Source organism: Leucoraja erinacea, chromosome 7 (assembly GCF_028641065.1).
Source record: "Leucoraja erinacea ecotype New England chromosome 7, Leri_hhj_1, whole genome shotgun sequence".
In the NCBI taxonomy this organism is placed as follows: domain Eukaryota; kingdom Metazoa; phylum Chordata; class Chondrichthyes; order Rajiformes; family Rajidae; genus Leucoraja; species Leucoraja erinaceus.
In genome coordinates, this window is record NC_073383.1 from 30,462,615 (window position 1) to 30,483,047 (window position 20,433).

The 20,433-nt window shown below is 44.5% G+C and overlaps 1 protein-coding gene across 1 annotated transcript in view; it reads right to left on the reverse strand.

Moving 5' to 3' along the window:
- Window positions 1–18,158, reverse strand: part of pla2r1 (phospholipase A2 receptor 1) — a 70,690-nt gene extending 52,532 nt beyond the window's left edge. The window contains 6 exon segments of the mRNA XM_055638126.1: window positions 139–288; window positions 1,583–1,696; window positions 5,523–5,687; window positions 5,777–5,950; window positions 9,734–10,117; window positions 17,877–18,158. Coding sequence (XP_055494101.1) covers window positions 139–288; window positions 1,583–1,696; window positions 5,523–5,687; window positions 5,777–5,950; window positions 9,734–10,117; window positions 17,877–18,042 — 1,153 coding nt within the window. The 5' untranslated portion in view covers window positions 18,043–18,158.
- Between the last annotated feature and the right edge of the window lie 2,275 nt (window positions 18,159–20,433).

The following is a 20,433-nucleotide window of genomic DNA, read 5'->3' on the forward strand; positions in this document are numbered from 1 at the left end:
ACTAGCTCTTATATAGTTTTTAAATTCTTACCAATGCCAATTGCTTTACCAACATTAAAATAATGCACTGACTATTATCATAGTTTATCCATGGTAGGTAAGAGAGAAAGGACAAGTAGATGAATTAACATTACTTACCGAAGGGATTGACTTTTCTTGATGAGTTCAATGTTTTCTCACAAATATAGGGCAGCGCTGTCTCACATACGGCTCTGCTCCAACTGAAGCCTAATTTAGAATTTAGTGTCCCACAATGGTGTGTTTCAAACAAAGGTACTGGGGACTGCTCTAAATAAAAGCAAGTTGAAAGCATTTCAATTGGGGAGTTCTCGCCATAATGCTTCACGTTATACTTAAATGTATTACTAATAGTGTGACTTAGTGTTTGGTTAAGGCTGCACAGTGGTGCAGCAGCCTTACAACACCAGAGACCAGGGTTCGGTCCTGACCAGGGGTGCTGTCTGCACGGAGTTTGCATGTTCTCCCTGTGACCGCGTGGGTTTTCTCCAGGTGCTCTGGTTTCCACCCACATTCCAAAACGGGTTAATTGGTTTCTGTAAATTGTAGATTGCCCCCAGTGTGTGGGGTAGTGCTGGTGTACAGAGTGATCACTGATTGGCACGAATTTGGTGGGGCAAAGGGCCTGTTTCCATGCTGTTTCGCTCAAAGTAAAACACAAAATACAGGATAAAGGGAATAGAGGGGTTAAGAAGAGCATAGTTAAAGTAAGAAATGCTACCGTTGGAGCAGTGGTTTAAAAGAGTGGAGCGATTGTAATGCGTGATTGCAGATCCACTTCCGAGACCAGCACGCAGAGAGTCGCCTAGATTGTCCGCCATCTTCTTATTTACACAGCTTTTAGAGCACAGCAATCAGGCCAATTACTAAGACAATTGAATAGGTTAATTAGGCCTACATCAAACCAGAACTCTTCAGTTTCATGTTGACGCAAAGAACTGCAGATGCTGGTTTACAAAAAAACACACAAAGTGCTGGAGTACCTCAGCGTGTCAGGCAGCAGCTATGGAGTCACCTACTTGTTCTCCACAGATCATCCCTGACCCTGCTGTGTTACTCCAGCACGTTGTATCTTTTAATTTGTAAACCAGCACCTGCAGTTCCTTGTGTCTGGATAAAATTGGTCTTGAAACGGGGTAAGGCACAGGAGGCATCCATCATTGGTTACAATGTGCTGGAGTAACTCAGTGCGTCAGGCAGCATCTCTGGAGAACATGGAGAGGTGACATTTTGGGTGGGACCCTGCTTGTTGCAGTGGGGAGGAAAACGGGGAGAGAGGTGGGGGTGGGACAAAGAGCAGCAAGTGATAGGTAGATACAGGTGTGGAGGGAGTTGATTGGAAGATGGCTTGACAAAGGCCAGAGATGGGGAAGAAGACACAAGGCTGTGAGATAAGTGAGGAGAGGAGTAAAATGAGGTCAAAGGAAAGGATATAGGGGGAAGGGGATGGGGAGGAGAGGAAAGGGGGGGGGGACAGGATATTGGGGGAAATGCGTGACCATCAGGATGCACACGTGGAATAGCGATAAAAGAGGGGAGGGTGTTGTTGGTAATTGCTAAATACCTGCATCCCAATTTACAAAGCTCAACGGTGCTCTGTCCGCCCACTGCCATCCAGAATCTTCGTCCAAGTGATTTAAACCTATCCACGCTAGAATTCCAACATTTTGTAGCCGCTCTGTAAGGAAGGTTAACAGCAACATAACAATGTTGAGGCTTATCCGTCATGCCATTTCCATTATTTGTCCGATGCAGAGCCACAAAGCAAAAATGTGTCAAACTACTTTAGTTTAGTTTAGTTTGTTGTCACGTGTATCGAGGTACAGTGAAAAGCCTTTTGTTGCAAGCTTTCCAGTCAGCGGAAAGACTATACATGATTACAATCAAGCCAAACACAGTGTACAGATACAGGATAACGGAAATAATGTTTAGTGCAAGATAAAGTCCAGTAAAGTCCGATTAAATATAGTCCCAGGGTCTCCAATGAAGGAGATGTTTAATAGAGCTTTTTTGTCATGTCATTTCCATTACTAGTCTGAAGCAGACCAATAAACCAAAATAACAGCACACCAGTACCTTTACTTCCTCAGGAGAAATTAGGCTCGTCTCCAGCGCCTCTTACAAACTTGTACAGATGCGATGCAGAAAGCATAATGTCGGGCTGCATCACTGCTTGGTCCCGAACAGCTCTGCCCAAGACCGCAAGAAATCGCAGAGAGTTGTGGATGTCGCCCAGTCCATCACAAAGACTAGACTCCCCACCATTGACTCCATCACGCTGCCTCGGGAAAACAGCTGACATAATCAAAGACTTGTCCCATCCCATCATTCTTTCTTTTGCTCCTGTTCCCGTCGCGCAGAAGGTACAGAAACTTGAAACTGCGCACCACCTTGGGAACAGCTTCTTCCCCTCTGTTATCAGACTTCTGAATGGTCCTTCCATAAGCTAGGGTACTGTCCGTTTCAGCTCTACCCCATTGCGGACATTGGACTTTGTCTCTGGAACTGATGCGCTACAATGCTGAGAACTATATTCTGCACTCCGTATGCACTCCCTTTGCTCTATCTATAGTACTTAAGTTTATATGTATGCATAGTATTATCCAATTTAATTGGATAGCACACAAAACAAAGCTTTTCACTGTACCTCTGTATACCTGACAATAATAAACCTAAACATTACAGTAAATTACTTCAGAGGAAATTAAAGTATAAGGTGTTTTAAAAGTGAATCATTATTCTTACCTACTGAGTGATCAGGTTCAATTTATCTCTCCTTTACCTTTTGGTGCATTCAAACACATTGCTATGTCTCTTGATGTTTCTGCATCTTTTTTTTTTAAGTTTTGTTTTTAATTGCAACCACTTTAAATCTTGTGTTTATTTGGGTCTTCTTGATACTGAAACTTTCAGCTAATAACCAATTCTACAAACCGTATCCCATTGAAAAATAAAATATATTTTATCAAGTGGATTGAGTCGAGTTCACCCTTGATCGCATGATTCCGGAAACATGAATAGGAAAGGTCAAGAGGGATATGGGTCAAATGCAATTAGGTGGGACCACTATAGATGGGGCATGTTAGTCAGCATGGGCAGGTTGGGTCGAAGGGTCAATTTCCATCCTGGATGACTGAGTGTGATTGTGCAACCAGATCAAAAACGTTTCATGGGATTTATCCTTTTCAATATAAACTATTGTTTAGGACTATTTATTATTCCAGAGTATGGATGTCTCTCAGACTATCTCTCAAACTACCCATAGCTTAGTATTGGCCCACCTCCCAACTCTTGTACTCAATACCCTGACCAATAAAGGTAAGCATGTCGAAAACATCTTTTCACCACCCTGTCTACCTGAGTTGCCACTTTCATGGAACGATGTACCTGCACCCCAAGGTCTCCATTCTACAACACTCCCCAAGGCCCTAACATATACAGTCACAATCCTGTCCTGGTTTGTCTTACCAAAAAGGACACCTTTCATGTGTTCAAATTAAATTCCATCTGCCATTTCTTGGCCCACTAGCGCAATTGATCAAGATTCCTTTATAATCTTAGATAATCTTCTTCACTGTCCCCTACACCGACAATTTTAGTGTCATCGGCAAACTTAATAACAATCCTACCTACATTCTCATTCAAATTGTTAATATATTGTAAATAACAAACAGCAGTGGACACAGCACCAATCCCATTTGTTACAGGCCTCCAGTCCGCAAAGAAACCTCTACTGCCACCCTCTGTCTCCTAACTTTCAGCTAACTTTGCATTGAATTGAAGATACACACAGAATGCTGGAGTAACTCAGCAGGTCAGGCAGCATCTCTGGAGAAAAGGATTAGGTGATGTTTCGAGTTGTGACCTTTCTTCAGAGTCCCTTTGCGTTGAATAAACCAGCTCACCCTGGATTCCATGTGCCTGCGTATCTTGTCAAAGGTCTTGCTAAAATCCATGTAGATAATGTTTACTGTACTGCAAAGACTCTCCACGTTGAGAATAACTTTTAATCACAGAATGAGGTGGGGAAAAAAAAAATCACATATGGAAAGAGAAAACATTATCCAGGGACAGTTTCTTCCCAGCTGTTATCCAGCAACTGATCCATTCTATCAACAACTAGAGAGCAGTCCTGATCTCCCACCTACCTCTTTGGAGACATTGGATTATCTTCAACTGGACCTTTCAGGACATTATCATGCATTTAACCTTATTCCCTATATCCTTTGTCTGCACACTGAGGATTGCTTGACTGTAACCACGTACTGTCTTTCCGCTGACTGGTTAGCACGCACCAAAAAAACTTTTCCCTATATCTCTGTTCACACGACAATAAACTAAACACATCTCAGCATACTTGTAAACAAGGATAAAGCATTAGCTAGATATAAAATAGTTACATTACCAAATGAATTTCTAATGGTACACTTAACCTAAAAGTCTGTTATTGGTCTGTGCACTTACATCAAAGTTATGCCTGGAATATTAACAATTAAATAACAATGACTGGCCAAACTGGTTTCCTCTGGGTGTTCCAGTTTCCGCCCACATGCAGGTTTGTAGGTTAATTGGTTCCTGTAAATTGCCCCATGGTATGTAGGGAGTGGATGAGAGAAATTGTGTGAACGGGTGATCAATGATCGGGTGCTTAAAACTTTAAACTTACAGCGTGGAAACAGGGTCTTTGGCCCACCGAGTCCACGCCGAGCAGCAATCACCCCGTATACTCTTTCTATCCGACACACCAGGGACAATTTACAGTGGCCAATTAACCAACAAGCCCACATGGCTTTGGAATGTGGGAGGAAACCGGAGTACACGGATAAAACCCACGCAGTCGCAGGACGAATGTACAAACTCCGTGCAGACAGCACCTGAGGCCAGGATCGCACCTTAGTCTCTGGCCACTGTAAGGCAGCAACTCTACCGCTATGCCACTGTGCTGCCACAAGGTATCTCTAATGCTAAAATTATAAACTACTCTGGCATTTATCACAACAAAGGCAAGTTACTGGTGTGAAACACGTAAAATTGTAAAGTAAAACCCTCTCAATAATGGACCTCTATATAATGGATATGGGTTATAGCGGACTGAGGCCATCGTTGCACGGCCCCACCAATTCCGCCAGCTACTCCAACGAGCTGGCGCCACGTGGCGGGAGCTTCTGTTTGCGGGAGCGGGGGGAGCGAGCAGCATGAGGGTGGTGTGAGTACCGGGCCCGCCCCAGGTGCACAGCTTGCGGGGCTGGAGGCGCCAGAGCTTCCCATCCTGTGAAGCCCCGCTGGTTTAACCCTCCCTCCCCAGCATAGCGTGTCTTTCGTCTTTCCTCTCAGTCTTGGGTTCAACTTCCCCCCCCCCCCCCCCCCCACTTGGTTATAGCAGACAATCGTCAATAATGGACACCAACCCCTCCCCCTCCCGCCATGGTCCATTATAGCGAAGGTTTAGTGTTGTATATAACTTCCTCAGGTTAAAACTCAGAGGGTGCTGTTTATGAACTTACTTTTTAGGTACTCCTGCTGCTCATGATCCCTGATCGCCAACAAGTCTCCGCCTTGTGCCTTACATGAAGCACGTGCCACATTCCAAGACTGCAGAGCAAAGAGATCAAACTGATAGCAAGTCTGTGAAACAGGATCTTTCTCCCAGAGCAAATCGCATCCTGTGTCTGGAAAATGCAGAACAAAACCATTGGGTGTCTGACTTTAAATTAAATGAAGCTGTTGATGATTTTAAAAAGTTCCCATTAACTCTTACCCAAGTTTGGACAAAATCCCCATTGTTCATCAACATCGTAATTGCTGGTGGTCGCACACCACAGTAGTTTATCTTCCCTACCTTCATCTGTACACTCATGGTACCATTTATTATTATATTTAAATGGCAGAGCACAAGGCATTCCTCTGGAGGTTCCCAGCACAGTGTGGATTTCTGGGAAATAAAAGAACATTTAGCAGTTTTGACCAATACAATAAACCCTCGTTTTTACCGACCCCTTTATAACCATAGTTTAGTTTGATATATTCTAAGGTACAGTGAAAAGCTTTTTGTCATGTGCTATCCAGTCAGCGACAAGACTATATATAATTACACTCAAGCCGTCGACAGTGTACAGATATGGGAAAAAGGGAATAGCATTTTGTGCAAGATAAAGTCGGCAACAACCCCACATGGTCAATTTTAACTGAGTTTACTGAATTCATTTATTTTTGCAAGTCATAAAGTGCTGGTCTTGGTTGGTTTCTTGGTCCTCCAAAATATTACAAATGGAATTTAAACTGGAGGTGGTGAAGGGAGGACTTAAGCCAGAAAGGGTTATTGGGAAGAAAGAGCTACTTTAAATTTAGTTGCATCTGGTTGGGTAACTATAGTAGGGTGGAGATTATTCCATGCTTTAATTGTGCGGGGGAAGAACGAATTGCTGTACACATCTGTCTTTGTAGCTGGGATCACAAATTGGATCGAATGCCCTCGTCTGCTCCTAATTGGTTTGCGTTTGGTGTAGGTCTTGTAATCTATGTCGAGCTGACCATTTAACATTTTGTAAAAACAGGTCAAACGGTGAGCTTCACGTCTGTCTTGGAGAGGGTTCCACCCCAGAGAATTCAGAAGTTTGGTGACACTCGCTTCTCTCTCATAGGTGTTAGTAACAAATCGAGCTGCCTGTCTTTGGACACGTTCGATGAAAGAAATGTTTTTATTTGTGTATGGGTCCCATGCTGCAACTGCGTAGTCCAGCATGCTGGAAGAGAGGGACAGGCAGCATCCGTGAAGGAAATGTATCTGTGGAGATGATGTATCAGGTTGGGACAAGTCTGAAAAAAGGACCCAGGAGAGTCTAGGACCAGAGGGCACAGCCTCGGAATAAAAGGAAGTAGCTTTAGAATGGCACTGAGGAGGAATTTCTTTAGTCAGAGGGTGGTGATTCTGTGGAATTCATTGCCACAATCGGCATTGAAGGTCAAGTCATTCACTGGAATTTAGAAGGATGAGAGGGTATCTTATAGAGACATATAAATTATTAAGCGATTGGACAAACTAGATGCAGAAAACATGCTCTCGATGTTGGTGGAGTTCACCGTTTAAGAATAAGGGGTAGGCCATTTAAAACTGAGATGAGGAAAAATATTTTTCACACAGAGTTGTGAATTTGTGGAATTCTCTGCCTGTGCCGATTCACTGGATGCATTCAAAAGAGAGTTAGATAGAACTCTTAGGGCTAGCGGAATCGGGTATGGGGAGAAGGCAGGAACGGGGTACTGATTGTGGATGATCAACCATGATCACATTGAATGGCAGTGCTGGCTTGGGGCGAATGGTCTAATCCTGCACCTATTGTCTATGCATCTATGCATTGGGTATTTTAAAGCAGGGTTTGACGGGTTCTTGATTAGTAAGGGTGTCAAAGGTAACGGAAAGAAGGCAGAAGAATGGGGTAGTGAGGGTAAGATAGATTAGCCATGATTTGGTCCAAATGGCCTAATTCTCCTCTATGACTTATGACATTGAGACTACCATGAACCTAACATTTCAATCACAACACTTGCTAGTGTGTGGGCACTAGGGGGCTCTGCAGCCACAGGTTTCACTAAAAATCTATGATTCCTTGTTAATTGTGTGTGCTCTAATATGTTGCTAATGCAAGCAAACAACTTGTAGGGTTAACACTCTATAAAGTAAATCTGCATTGCAGTTCACACCCCTGCTCAATACTCAACAATCCATCAGGGAATGTGATCAAAATAGTGAATAGTCTAAAGTGTTTGAAATAGTCTGGAGATGGGTCCTGATCCCAAATGCCACCTATCCATGTTCACCAGAGATGCTGCCTAACCCACTGAGTTACGTCTGAACTAAATGCTGCCTAACCCACTGAGTGACGTCTGAAGAAGGGTCTTGACCCGAAACGTCGCCTAATTCCTTCACTCCATAGATGCTGCCTCAACCGCCGAGTTCTCCAGCATTTTTGTCTACCACTGAGTTACTCCAGTACTTTGTGTCTTTTTTTGTAAACCAGCATCTGCAGTTCCTTTTTTTCTACATCAAAATAGTGTTTGTGGGTGCCTTGGTGCCAAACGTAAGACGCTGATGTAAAGGTACGTCATTCGGATCCTCATACCTTTGAGAGTCAGTGAGCATAGATACAGACCCTTTGGCCCAACTTATCCATGTTGACCAAGATGTCCCATCCATTTGGCCGTGTCTGGTTCATATCCCTCTGAACCTTTCCTATCCATGTACCTGTTCAAATGTCTTTTAAATGCTGTAGTACCTGCCTCAATTACCTCCTCTGGTGGCTCGTTCTATACACCCACCACCCACTGTGTGAAAAAGTTGCCCCTCAGGTTCCTATTAAATCTTTCCCCTCTCACCTCTTGATTCCCTTACTCTGGGTAAAAGACTCTGCCTTTACCCTATCTCTTGGCTTTAGTTTAGCACTGTATTGTTCTTGGTTTAAATGTCTGAACTTTCTTTTAGACTTTATTTTGGACATACATCGAGGAAACAGGCCCTTCAGCCCACTGAGTCCATGCTGGCCAGTGATCACCCCGTACACCCATCCTACACACTGGGGGCAATTTACACTTTACAATTTTACCAAAACCAATTAACAGTTTTGGGAGGAAACCAGAGCACCTGGAAAAACCCCATGTTGTCACAGGGGGACCGAACAAATTCCGTACAGCCAGCACCAAATGTGAGGGTCGAACCCAGGTCTGTGACAGTACCTTTACCACTGCCCACTGTGCCGCCTAGTTTGTTTATTGTGTTACGAGTGTTTACAGACCTGTTACGCTGCTGCAAGTAAGAATTTAATTGATCAGATTTCAGGACATATTACTATGAAACACCATTGACTCTTGCTGATATTCCTCGCATGATTTTATACACCTCTATAAGATCACCCCTCTGCTTCTCTTTACTACCAAATAAGTTAATAGGTAATATTTTTTAGCTCAACATCGCTTCTCTGCACTAACCTGTTATGTTTCACTTCCGGTTAAAACCTATTGAAAAAAGACGGTGAAGGAACTCACCGCAGCCCTCTGGTGGAGAGAATCCCAAAGGTTCACTAGCTGCTGAATGAAGACATTTTTTCATGTCCCTCCCCTGAATAACCAATCACTTGGTTATTCCCTGCATACCATACCCAGGAGAATGAATGCATCTGTCAAGTTTTTAGGAATGGTTGCAGTGAGTTGTGGAGGCCGCTCGGTCCATCACACAATCTATCCACCCATCCATTGATTCCATCTACACTATGTTCTATGTTTCTCGGTTCTATGAATAGCACACAATATAATTTTTTTGCTGTGTCGCAATAATGGACCAATACCGATACCAGCAAAATATCCCAAAGGCACTCACCCTCAATGACCCTGCAGTTTGTAGATAAAACAGAATACCAAGAGTCACACCATGTGATACCAGCTGACTTGTAACAATGCTGTACACATAGAGGTGACCTACAGACAAACTATCACAAGCTGCATGTCTAAATCGCTTTAATGCATCTAATTGTGCTCATGATTTTCCATGGAAATTTTATCAAACTATATTTGATCCCAAAGCACAGATGCATGTACCAGACAGAAACATCTTTAAAAGGAACCTCTTAGAGATGGAGAACGTTATCAAGGAAATTCTAAAGTTCTGCAGTTCCTGGTTTCTCCAATTTATTTTGTACTTTTGCAAATTATATTGTTTCAGTACCTTCATAAAGATGCTTACATGGACCTTCATCTTGCGTCATGTACCTTCTCCATCTGTCGTAGATGGTCCTCTCTGCCACAACACGATGACCTTGTCCAACGGCTAACTTGTACTTGGAGGCACCGGCTAGCACCTTACCAGTGCAATGCCACTGCAGTACCCCCGTTGCTGAATCACAGCTAAACAACTTTAAAGGCCGCTGTTGATCATTGATTTCGAGTCCAAGACATGAGCTGCTGACTAAGTGGAAAAGTCTATGCTTAGAGACCCATTTCCACAGCATGCTTCTTGAGGGCTGGCTGCAGTCACCGAGTCGAAGATCCTGGCCTTCCACATTTATACACGTGTCGAGGTGTTCACTCTGCAGAATAAAGATGTTTTTACCTAGGGAAGGAGAAAAGGTTAGTTGGCAATTGAGAATGAATGTTGTAAAAATTAATTATTGGAAGATTACGACTGTAAAATAATAAAGACTTACTTTCAAGAGTGAGAGAAATAAGAAGATAAAAACCTTAAAGTCACAACCATAGAGTCATTGAGTCATACAGCAAGGGAGCAGGTCCTTCAGCCCAACTCGTCCATGCCGACTAATATGCCCCATGTAAGCTCGTCTTTAAACTTTAGATATACAGTGCGGACTCAGGACCTGCCCACCGAGTCTGCACCGACCAGCGACCCCTGTACAAGAGCACTATCCTACACACTAGGTACAATTTTACAATGTTACCAAAGCTAATTAACCTACTTCTTGGAGTCTTTGGAGTGTGGGAGGAAACCAGAGGAAACCCACGCGGTCACAGGGAGAACGTACAAACTCCATAGAGACCTCACCCGTAGTGGGGTGCGAATCTGAGTCTCTGGCGTTGTGAGGGAGGCAGCAACTCCACCGCTGCACCACTGTCCCTTCATTCAATTCCACCTATCACACCACACTGAATGAAGGGTTGTAATAAAAACAGGCAAACATTATTCAAGACTTTTTTCCTTGTAGAAACAAGGAACTTGCTTAAAAAAAAACACTTTTTCTTGTTTCTGTAATCTTTCCTAACTGGGGGACAGAAGCTTAAAAGATATCCCACAAGTTGAACCCCGAGATTTTACTGGGGAGTAGCCAAGAGTCATGGGGGGTAGCCAAGAGTCAATGGGGAGTAGCCAAGAGTAAAACAAGAGCTATTTTTAAGCTAAATATTTAGAGCGTATGTTACAAATCAGTGACAAAATGTTAAGATTAAAAAGGGACTGCTCCATAAACTTGAGTCAGGTGGTTAAAGTAAAAATATACTGCAGGATGTTAATATACTTGTAGTAATACAAAGGACACCTCCTCCTACTTACCCCTGGACCATGACCCCACTGACGAGCACCAGGCCACCATCTCTAGCACCATCACCGACTTCATCAATTCCCACGCCCTGCCCGACCAAGCCTCCAACCTCATCGTTCCCCAGCCCCGCACGGCCCGATTTTACCTTCTCCCTAAAATCCACAAACCTGACTGTCCCGGTAGACTCATTGTCTCTGCCTGTTCATGCCCCACCGAACTCATTCCACATACCTTGACTCCATCCTATCCCCCTTGGTTAAATCCCTCCCTACCTATGTTCAAGACACCTCAGACACTCTCCGCCGTCTCCACGCATTCCATTCTCTAGGCCCTCACCCCCTCATCTTCACCATGGACGTCCAGTCACTCTACACCTCCATCCCCCACCAGGATGGTCTCAAAGCCCTCCGGTTCTTCCTCGACCAGAGAAGCAACCTATACCCGGCCACTGACACTCTCCTCCGCCTAGCGGAGCTGGTCCTTACGCTCAATAACTTCACGTTTGCCTCCTCCCATTTCCTCCAAATACAAGGCGTAGCTATGGGCACACGCATGGGCCCCAGCTACGCCTGCCTCTTTGTCGGTTACGTCGAACAATCCTTGTTCAATACGTACCAGGGCCCCATCCACGACCTCTACCTCCGCTACATCGACGACTGCTTTGGTGCCACCTCCTGCATCCACACACAACTGACTGACTTCATCCACTTCACCACCAACTTCCATCCGGCACTCAAATACACCTGGACCATTTCCGACACTTCCCTACCATTCCTTGACCTCACTATCTCCATCGCAGGTGATAGACTTCTGACCGACATCCACTATAAACCCACTGACTCCCATGGCTATCTGGACTACACTTCTTCCCACCCTGCTTCCTGTAAGGACTCCATCCACTACTCCCAATTCCTCCGTCTAGGCCACATCTGCTCCCAGGATGAGGCGTTCCACACCAGGGCATCTGAAATGTCCTCATTCTTCAGGGAACGGGTGTTCCCCTCCATAGCTGAGGCTTGCACCAGGGTCTCTTCCATACCCCACAACACTGCTCTCTCTCCCCATCCCCGCACTCGCAACAAATGCAGAGTCCCCCTAGTCCTCACCTTTCACCCCACCAGCCGTCACATACAAGTAATCCTCCGTCAGTTACACCACCTCCAACGTGACCCCACCACTCGCCACATCTTCCCATCTCCACCCATGTCTGCCTTCCGCAAAGACCGCTCCCTCCATAACTCCCTTGTCAATTCTTCACTTCCCTCCAGTACCACACCCTACCTGGGCACTTTCTCTTGCAAACGCAAGAGATGCAACACTTGTCCCTTTACCTCCCCCCTCGACTCCATTCAAGGACCCAAGCAGTCGTTCCAGGTGCGACAGAGGTTCACCTGCATCTCCTCCAATCTCATCTATTGCATCCGCTGCTCTAGATGTCAGCTGATCTACATCAGTGAGACTAAGCGGAGGCTGGGCGATCGTTTCGCCGAACACCTCCGCTCGGTCCACAAGAACCTACCTGACCTCCCGGTGGCTCAGCACTTCAACTCCCCCTCCCATTCCCCGTCCGACCTCTCTGTCCTGGGTATCCTCCATGGCCAGAGTGAGCAACACCAGAAATTGGAGGAAGAGCACCTCATATTCCGCTTGGGGAGTCTGCATCCTGCGGGCATTGAATTCTCCCAGTTTTGTTAGCCCTTGCTGTCTCCTCCCATCCCTCAGCCCTCGGGCTCCTCCTCCTTTTTCCTTTCCTCTCCCCGCCATCCCCCATCAGTCTGAAGAAGGGTTCCGGCCCGAAACGTTGCCTATTTCCTTCGCTCCATAGATGCTGCTGCACCCGCTGAGTTTCTCCAGCATTTTTGTGTACCGGCAATTATTAATACCTTATTCTAATTTACAAAGAAAAAGAAAAATAAGTAACAGGAATTATTAACAGAAATTGATCCATCAGTCAGTCACATTCAAGAACTGGGTTGGCCTTCTGTGGTGGGGGGGGTTGAGTGTATTGTAGATAAGAAGGGTCTAGACCCAAAACGTCACCTGTACTTTTTCTCCAGAGATGCTGCCTGTCCCGTTGAGTTACTCCAGCATTTTGTGTCTATCTTTGGTGTAAAGCAGCATCTGCAGTTCCTCCCTACACAATGTACATTGATGACTGATGTTTACAAACTGCCAATAGCAGTCTTGATCTTTTCAGTACTCAGTGATTAATCGAATAAAAGCTCCTTGTTAAGAATTAAAAAAAAGACCACGAAGCAATGAAAAGAACTAGGTTCTGTGCTTCTCAAACTTAATGGACCTGAACCAAACTTAACATTGTAAACGTTGGCAAAATGTGAAGTTAACCATGGAAAAATATGCTCTATTGCCTAACCACTAATCAGTTCAACTTCTAGAATTTGCTACGACTGTTCCAAGATCTCTTCAAATGGAAAACAGATTTTTGGCGTGTGGATGCTGTTTGAACATGGGAATATATATTTACACAGAATCATCGAGAAGTGGAAGGATGGGGAGAGTTTTCCAAAGTATACTTTATGACCAAGTGCACAGTTAACCTGCAGTACCTGCTGTTAGAGAAATGTGGCTGCAATGTGCACTAGTTTTGGTTTTCGTAGTTTTAGAGACACAACACAGGAACAAGCCTTTCAGCCCACCAACTCCGTGCCGGCCACCTATAACCCGTTCACATCAGTTCTATCCAACCCACACAGGGATGATTTTGCAGAAGCCAATTAACCTACAAACCTGCACATCTTTGGGATGGGGGAGGAAACCGGATCACCCGGAGGAAACCCACGCGGTCACAGGGAGAACATGCAAACACCACATGGACAGCACCCGAGGTCAGGATCAAACCAGGGTCTCTGTAAGGCAGCAACTCGACCGCTGCGCCATCGTGCCACCTTGGGTATCATCTGTCTTCATTTATTCAGGAACAAATTACCTTCATGTTTGGCAACATACTAACACTTGAGTAGTTCAGGTTCACTTCACAAATTAAACAAAAATAATATTTTTAATTCTACTCTCCCATGGGATAAATGTCCAAATTCACTCACACTTCCATAGAACATACAATAAACAGTACAGCACAGGAACACAATGTCTGTGCCGAACATGATGCCATTAATCTAATGGCATGATCCATCCATAACATGATCCATATCCCTCCATTCCCTGCACATCCACTTAGAACATAGAACTTTCATTCACCACTAATAAACCACTGCATTTATAGTTTACAGACCTGTTACGCTGCTGCAAGTAAAAATTTCATTGGTCAGTTTTCAGGACATATTACAGTTAAACACTCTTGACCCTATTCCTCTCATGATTTTATGCACCTCTATAAGATCTTTTTTTTTTAAATTCTTTAAAATCCGAAAAACTTTTTTAAAATGTGGGAAATCCACAAAGAATTCCTGACATCATTCCTTGGTAACTCAATACCAGAATCATGCAACACAAGCTGAAAGGGGTGCAGAGAAGATTTACGAGGATGTTGCCTGGACTCAAGAGTCTGAGCTATAGGGAGAGGTTGGTCAGGCTAGGACTTTATTCCTTGCAGTGCAGAAGGCTGAGCTTATAGAAACTCTTACAAGCTAATTCTTTCATGTGGCTCTATATTCATCTAAACCTTTCCTATCTATATAACAAATGTATTTTAAATCTTGTTATTGTACCTTCCTCAACTACCTCATTTCACATATACGCCACCCTCTGTATAAAAGGTTTGCCCCTCAGGTTCTTATTACATATTTCCTCTCTCACCTCAAATCTATGCCCGCTGGCTCTTGAATCGCCTACTCTGGGAAAAATACTGTGCATTCACCCTTTCACTATCTTCATGATCTTATACATTCTCCTGTGCTCCAAGGAATAAATGATCACCTTTCATTCAACCTTGTAAATATTCTCTGCACTCATTCTCCGCACATCCTTCCTATGGCAGAGTGACCAAAACTGAACACAACACTCCAAGTACAGCCTCACCAACGTCTTGTATAATTGTAACATAATGTTCCAACTTCTAGTTTATTGCGTTGTTGAGTTTAGTTTATTGTCATGTGTTCCAAAGATACAGTGAAAAGCTTTTGTTGCATGCTATCCTGTCAGCGGAAAGACAATACATGATTACAATCGAGCCATCCACAGTGTACAGATACAGGATAAAGGGAATAATGTGAACAGCGTATCGTGCACGATAAATCCAGTAAACTCCGATCAAGGATAGTCTGATATTCAATGACTGGCGAAGGGGAGCTTTGTTTTGAGATTACCGGCAGATTACTTTTGAATGATACTGCCAGTTTTAAAAGCAGCAACACACAGTGTCAGAGACTCCGGTGCAATCCTGACCTCAGGCCCTATCTGTATGGAGTTTGCCTGTTCTTCCTGTGACCATGTAGATTTCCTCCACATGCTCCGGTTTTCTCCCACATCCCAAAGATGTGTGAGTTTGTAGTTGAATTGGCCTCTGTAAATTGCCCCGAGTGTGTCGAGAGTGGATGAGAAAGTGAGATAACATAGAACTGGTGAACGGGTGATCGGTGGTCGTCGTGAACTCGGTGGGCTGAAAGGCCTGTTTCCATGCTGTATCTCTCAACGAAACTAAACAATACATGAATACAAGCCCATTTATAATAATAATAATAATAATAATATCTTTTATTGTCATTGCACATAAGCGCAACGAGATTTGGTATGCAGCTTCCAACCGATGTCATAACATAAATAACTAATAAAATTTGGATTTAGATATTGATATCCCGAGAACATGGATTGTAATAAAACAGTGAAACAGTCAAAACAGTTCAACAGACTAAAGTGCATATGTGTCATATCAGACTAAAGTGCATATGTTATACATTCAATTAAGAAAAAACAAATGTATTGCTCTGGGGTTCAAACCCCATTGAGGGCACTGTAGTGGCGCAGCGACAGAGTTGCTGTCTTACAGCGCCGGAGACCTGGGTTCGATCTAGACTACAGGTGCTGACTGTACAGAGTTAGTTTATTCTCCCTGTGACCACGTGTGTTTTCTCCAATTTCCTCCCACACTCCAAACACATGCAGGTTTGTAGGTTGATTGGCTTCAGTAAAATTGTAAATTGTCTCTAGTTTGTGGGATAGTGCTAATGTGGTGATCGCTAGTCGGCATGGACTCGGTGGGCAGAAGGGCCTGTTTCCGCATCCAAGTCTAAAGTCTAAAACTTTGCACAATTATATTACGGCATGTTTAAAAAAACTGTTAAAAAATACAACTTCATATATCACACCCACGGACAAATGTTTAGACAAAAGGACAGAAGGTACAAGAAGGTAGATACAAAATACTCCACTACAAAATGCTATAGTAACTCAGCGGGACAGGCAGCATCTCTGGAGAGAAGGAATGAGTGACGTTTCAGGCTGAAGAAGGGTCTCGACCCAAAACGTCACCCGTTACTTCTCTCCAGAGATGCTGCCTGTCCTGCTGTACAAGGTACAAGATGCTGGCTTACAAAAAAAGAATCAAAGCATTGGAGTAACTCAGCAAGTCAGGCAGCATCTCTGGAGTCACCTATCCACGTTTTCCAGAGATGCTGTTTGACCCGCTGGGTTTCTCCAGCACTTTGTCTCTTTCATCTTTGAGTTAGGGATAAAGGATGAACAAACTGTGTAAGGAATATAGGCGGTAGGGAATGGGGGAGGGAAGGGCAAAATAGGGACACATTCAGATGGGGCACAGAGAAGAGATGGGGGAAACAGGGGGAGGAGGTTCCTTGTAGGTTCGTTCCATTGTTAATTTTCGGTGCAAATGACAGTAAATTCTCAATTTGAGTCTTGAAATTATGGAGTCAACGAGTCAGAGCCAAAACAGGCATTTCGGCCAAACTTGCTCACCGCCCAACATGCCCCAACTACACTAATCCCACCTGCCTGTGCTTGGCCTGTGTCCCTCTAAGCTTTTCCTATCCATGTACTTGTCCAACGTTGTGACAGTACCTGCATCAATAACCTCCTCTACTAGTTTATTCCTGAAACCTACCATCATTTGTGTAAAAAAAAAGTTGCCCCTCAGGTTCCTATTAAATCTTTCTCCAATCACTTTAAACCTATGTTCTAGTTTTCGATTCCCCTACTGTGGGTAAAAGACTGCGCATTTACCGTCCCAATCTATTCCCCTCATGATTTTATACACCTTTATAAGATCACCCCTCATCCTCGTGTGCTCCAAAGAGTAAAGTCCTAGCCTGCTTAACCTCAACCCAGTCCTGGCAACATCCTTGAAAATCGTAGACTTAGAATCTCAGAATTAGGCCATTCAGCCCATCGAGTCTACACTGCCATTCGATCATGGCTGATCTGTCTTTCCCTCTCCACCTCATTCTCCCTATGTCCTTTGACATCCTTGCCAATCAAGAAACCTGTCAATTTCTGCCTTTAAAATACCCATTGACTTGCCCTCCACAGCCGACTGTGGCAATGAATTCCACAGATTCACCACACTCTGGCGAAATAAATTCCTCCTCCTCCCCTTTCTAAAGCTACGTCCTTTTATCCTAAGGCTGTGCCCTCTGGTTCTAGACTCTCCCACTGGTGGAAATTCAAGGATTCAATGTTGATACCATAAGGTTGCAAACTGTCCAAGCGGATTGTATTTAGTAATAGATGGTCATGTCTTTAAGCATTCCTCTCGCTATCGGAACCTCCGACCCCATTGTAAATCCCGCTGGCTGCCCTTTCCCTCTGCATTGCCCGGCCAGGCTGCCGTCCCGTCCCGTCCCCGCTCCCAAGTGCCTGAAGACGGGGCGAGATTTCAGCAGCGCTCACCCAGCAGTTCGGACAGGTCGCCTTGGTCCAGGTTTGGGGCGCTCCGCCGCACATCCACGACCGAGGTGAAGGAGGACAGGGTGTGAGTACAGGAGGAACACAGCAGCACCCAGGTCACCAACGCCGCTCCCCGGCCGCTCCGCTGAAGGGTCCGGACAGGCTGCATCCCGTCGCCGGCCACCACCGCAGCGCTGAGCCTGGAGCTCGCAGCCAGCCTGCCAGCTAGCCCACTGGGGGTGTTCACTCCGCTCACTACAGCCTCCTGCCCAGCTCCGCCCGCCAGCCCACTGGCCCACACTACCCTGCACAACACAACACGCCCCCAGACCCCTGAACTACACTCAATGCCCCTGAACTACATGAAATACCCCCCTGAATCTACAATATACAGCCCCCTGAATCTACAATATGCAGCCCCCTGAATCTACACTCTGAGCCCACCGAACTATATCAATCATCTCCCTGGAAATATATGGGCGGAAATCACTTCAACTAACAATTTTATCTCCTCCCACTCCATCCATCCCCTTAACAACAAGAAGCACATTTGATTTATTGCTATTTATTGTTTAAACACAGCAATACCGTCTGGTAGCAATGTTACAAAATTTTGAGATTTAAAAAATCAAGTCAGCAATTTATCCCATCAGATAAAGCATAAAAAGAAGTTTAATTTGACACCTAATTCACTTTCATTCACACAAGAATTCACAATATAACATGATTTTTAAATCTCATTGTCATGAATTTATAGGCCAAATGGAAGGAATTTAATGTTTAATTCCCGTAAATTAATGGCCATTTTAATCATCTTGCGAGTGGGTTTTTGTGGAACATGATCAATTGGAACATTGCGGTTTGCGGTGATTTGAACCCCATATCGGCAGGAAACACACTGCCGGTTCGTATGGGGCCATAATCACATTTTCGCCAATGAAATTTTGATTAAAGTCATCTTAAGAAGCAAGTTTATATGTAAAATAAATGACTTACCTTATGTTTTGTCCCCGACGTAAGATCCGTCCCGTTGTCGGCGTCGGCGTTAGAAGTCTTTTTATCCGAGAACGCAAGTCGGAACAGTTTTTCAGCATCAGCTAGCAGCCCGAGAAAATATATCTCGGACAGGCAGGAGAAAATGGCATTTTAATCCCGACCCCCCCCCCCCCCCCCCCCCTCTCAAAGGCGCCAAAGTTGCGCACATGGCCAGTGGTAGAACTGCAGCGCGGCTGAAGGTAAGCATTGTAACATACCTATGTCTAGTTGCCTGCGTAACGCACACAACAAGCTCGCATGCACAAAACACCAGATAATCTGTATCTTTTCAGTTTATTTGCAGTTCATTTGTTTTTTTTAAACTTTGTGCATTTAACAGTGCCATTTTAGCAGAGGTGTCGAGTAAGTCGTACTTTTTCCCCCCACAGACGATATATTACTCTCAAATCACTTACCTTACCTCTATTACCCGTCTACATAAAAACAAAGTGTCAATGCCTCTTCAAGGTCTACTAATCCACCCATAGCTTCAGCTGCAGGTACAGTTGAAGGGATTTGGCGCTCAGAACAATGGCCGCATTAGAAGATCATCTGAGCATCTTGAAATCAATCTCATGAGCACGTCAAGTAGTGAAAGATAGCCGAGCGACGCGGTATCGATCAGCCAATGTCGCACAGAGTGGAAAAGAATGAAATGGAAATTGCAAATTATTCAACTGCAACTTTCCTCCTTCCCCGACACAAATGCAGCAATAACATATTTGCCACATGTTTAATTTATTTCCCGAATGTGCATAAAAGAGGCAGTATATATATATATATATATATATATATATATAAAACCTCCCCCTTCTTCTGACCATGTCTTATGCAACATTCAGCAAGCCAACCTGGACAATTAGTTTGGTGTGATAGTTGTGTAAGAAGGAACTACAGATGCTGGTTTAAACCGAAAATGGACACAAAAGCTGGAGTAACTCAGCGGAACAGGCAGCATCTCTGGAGAGAAGGAATGGGTGACGTTTCGGGTCGAGACCCTTCTTCAGACCTGAAGACTGAGTCTGAAGGATCTTGACCCGAAACGTCACCCATTTGAAAAGACTGGACCATTTCTCAGCCACCCTTCTCCAATCACCACTTCACACCCAATTACCCACACCCTCCGTGCTGCACAACATCACTTTTCCATCATCAACAATAAAAATAGAGGAGGTGGAGAGGCTTTTCAGAAGACAGAAAAGCCAGAAATCTCCAGGACCGGACAATGTTTCCCCCTCTACTCTCAAGCTCTGTGCCGAACAACTGGCACCGGTCTACACAGACATTTTCAACAAGTCCCTGCAAACCTGTACTGTCCCTGCCTGCTTCAAAGTCTGCACTATTGTCCCTGTACACAAAAATGCAAGGATTACTGGTCTTAATGACTACAGGCCTGTCGTGTTGATCTCTGTAGTCATGAAGTCCCTTGAAAGGCTTGTGCTGGCCAAGCTGAAAAATATCACAAACCCCTTGCTAGACCCTCTGCAGTTTGCATATTGGGCCAATAGATCTGTGGATGACGCAG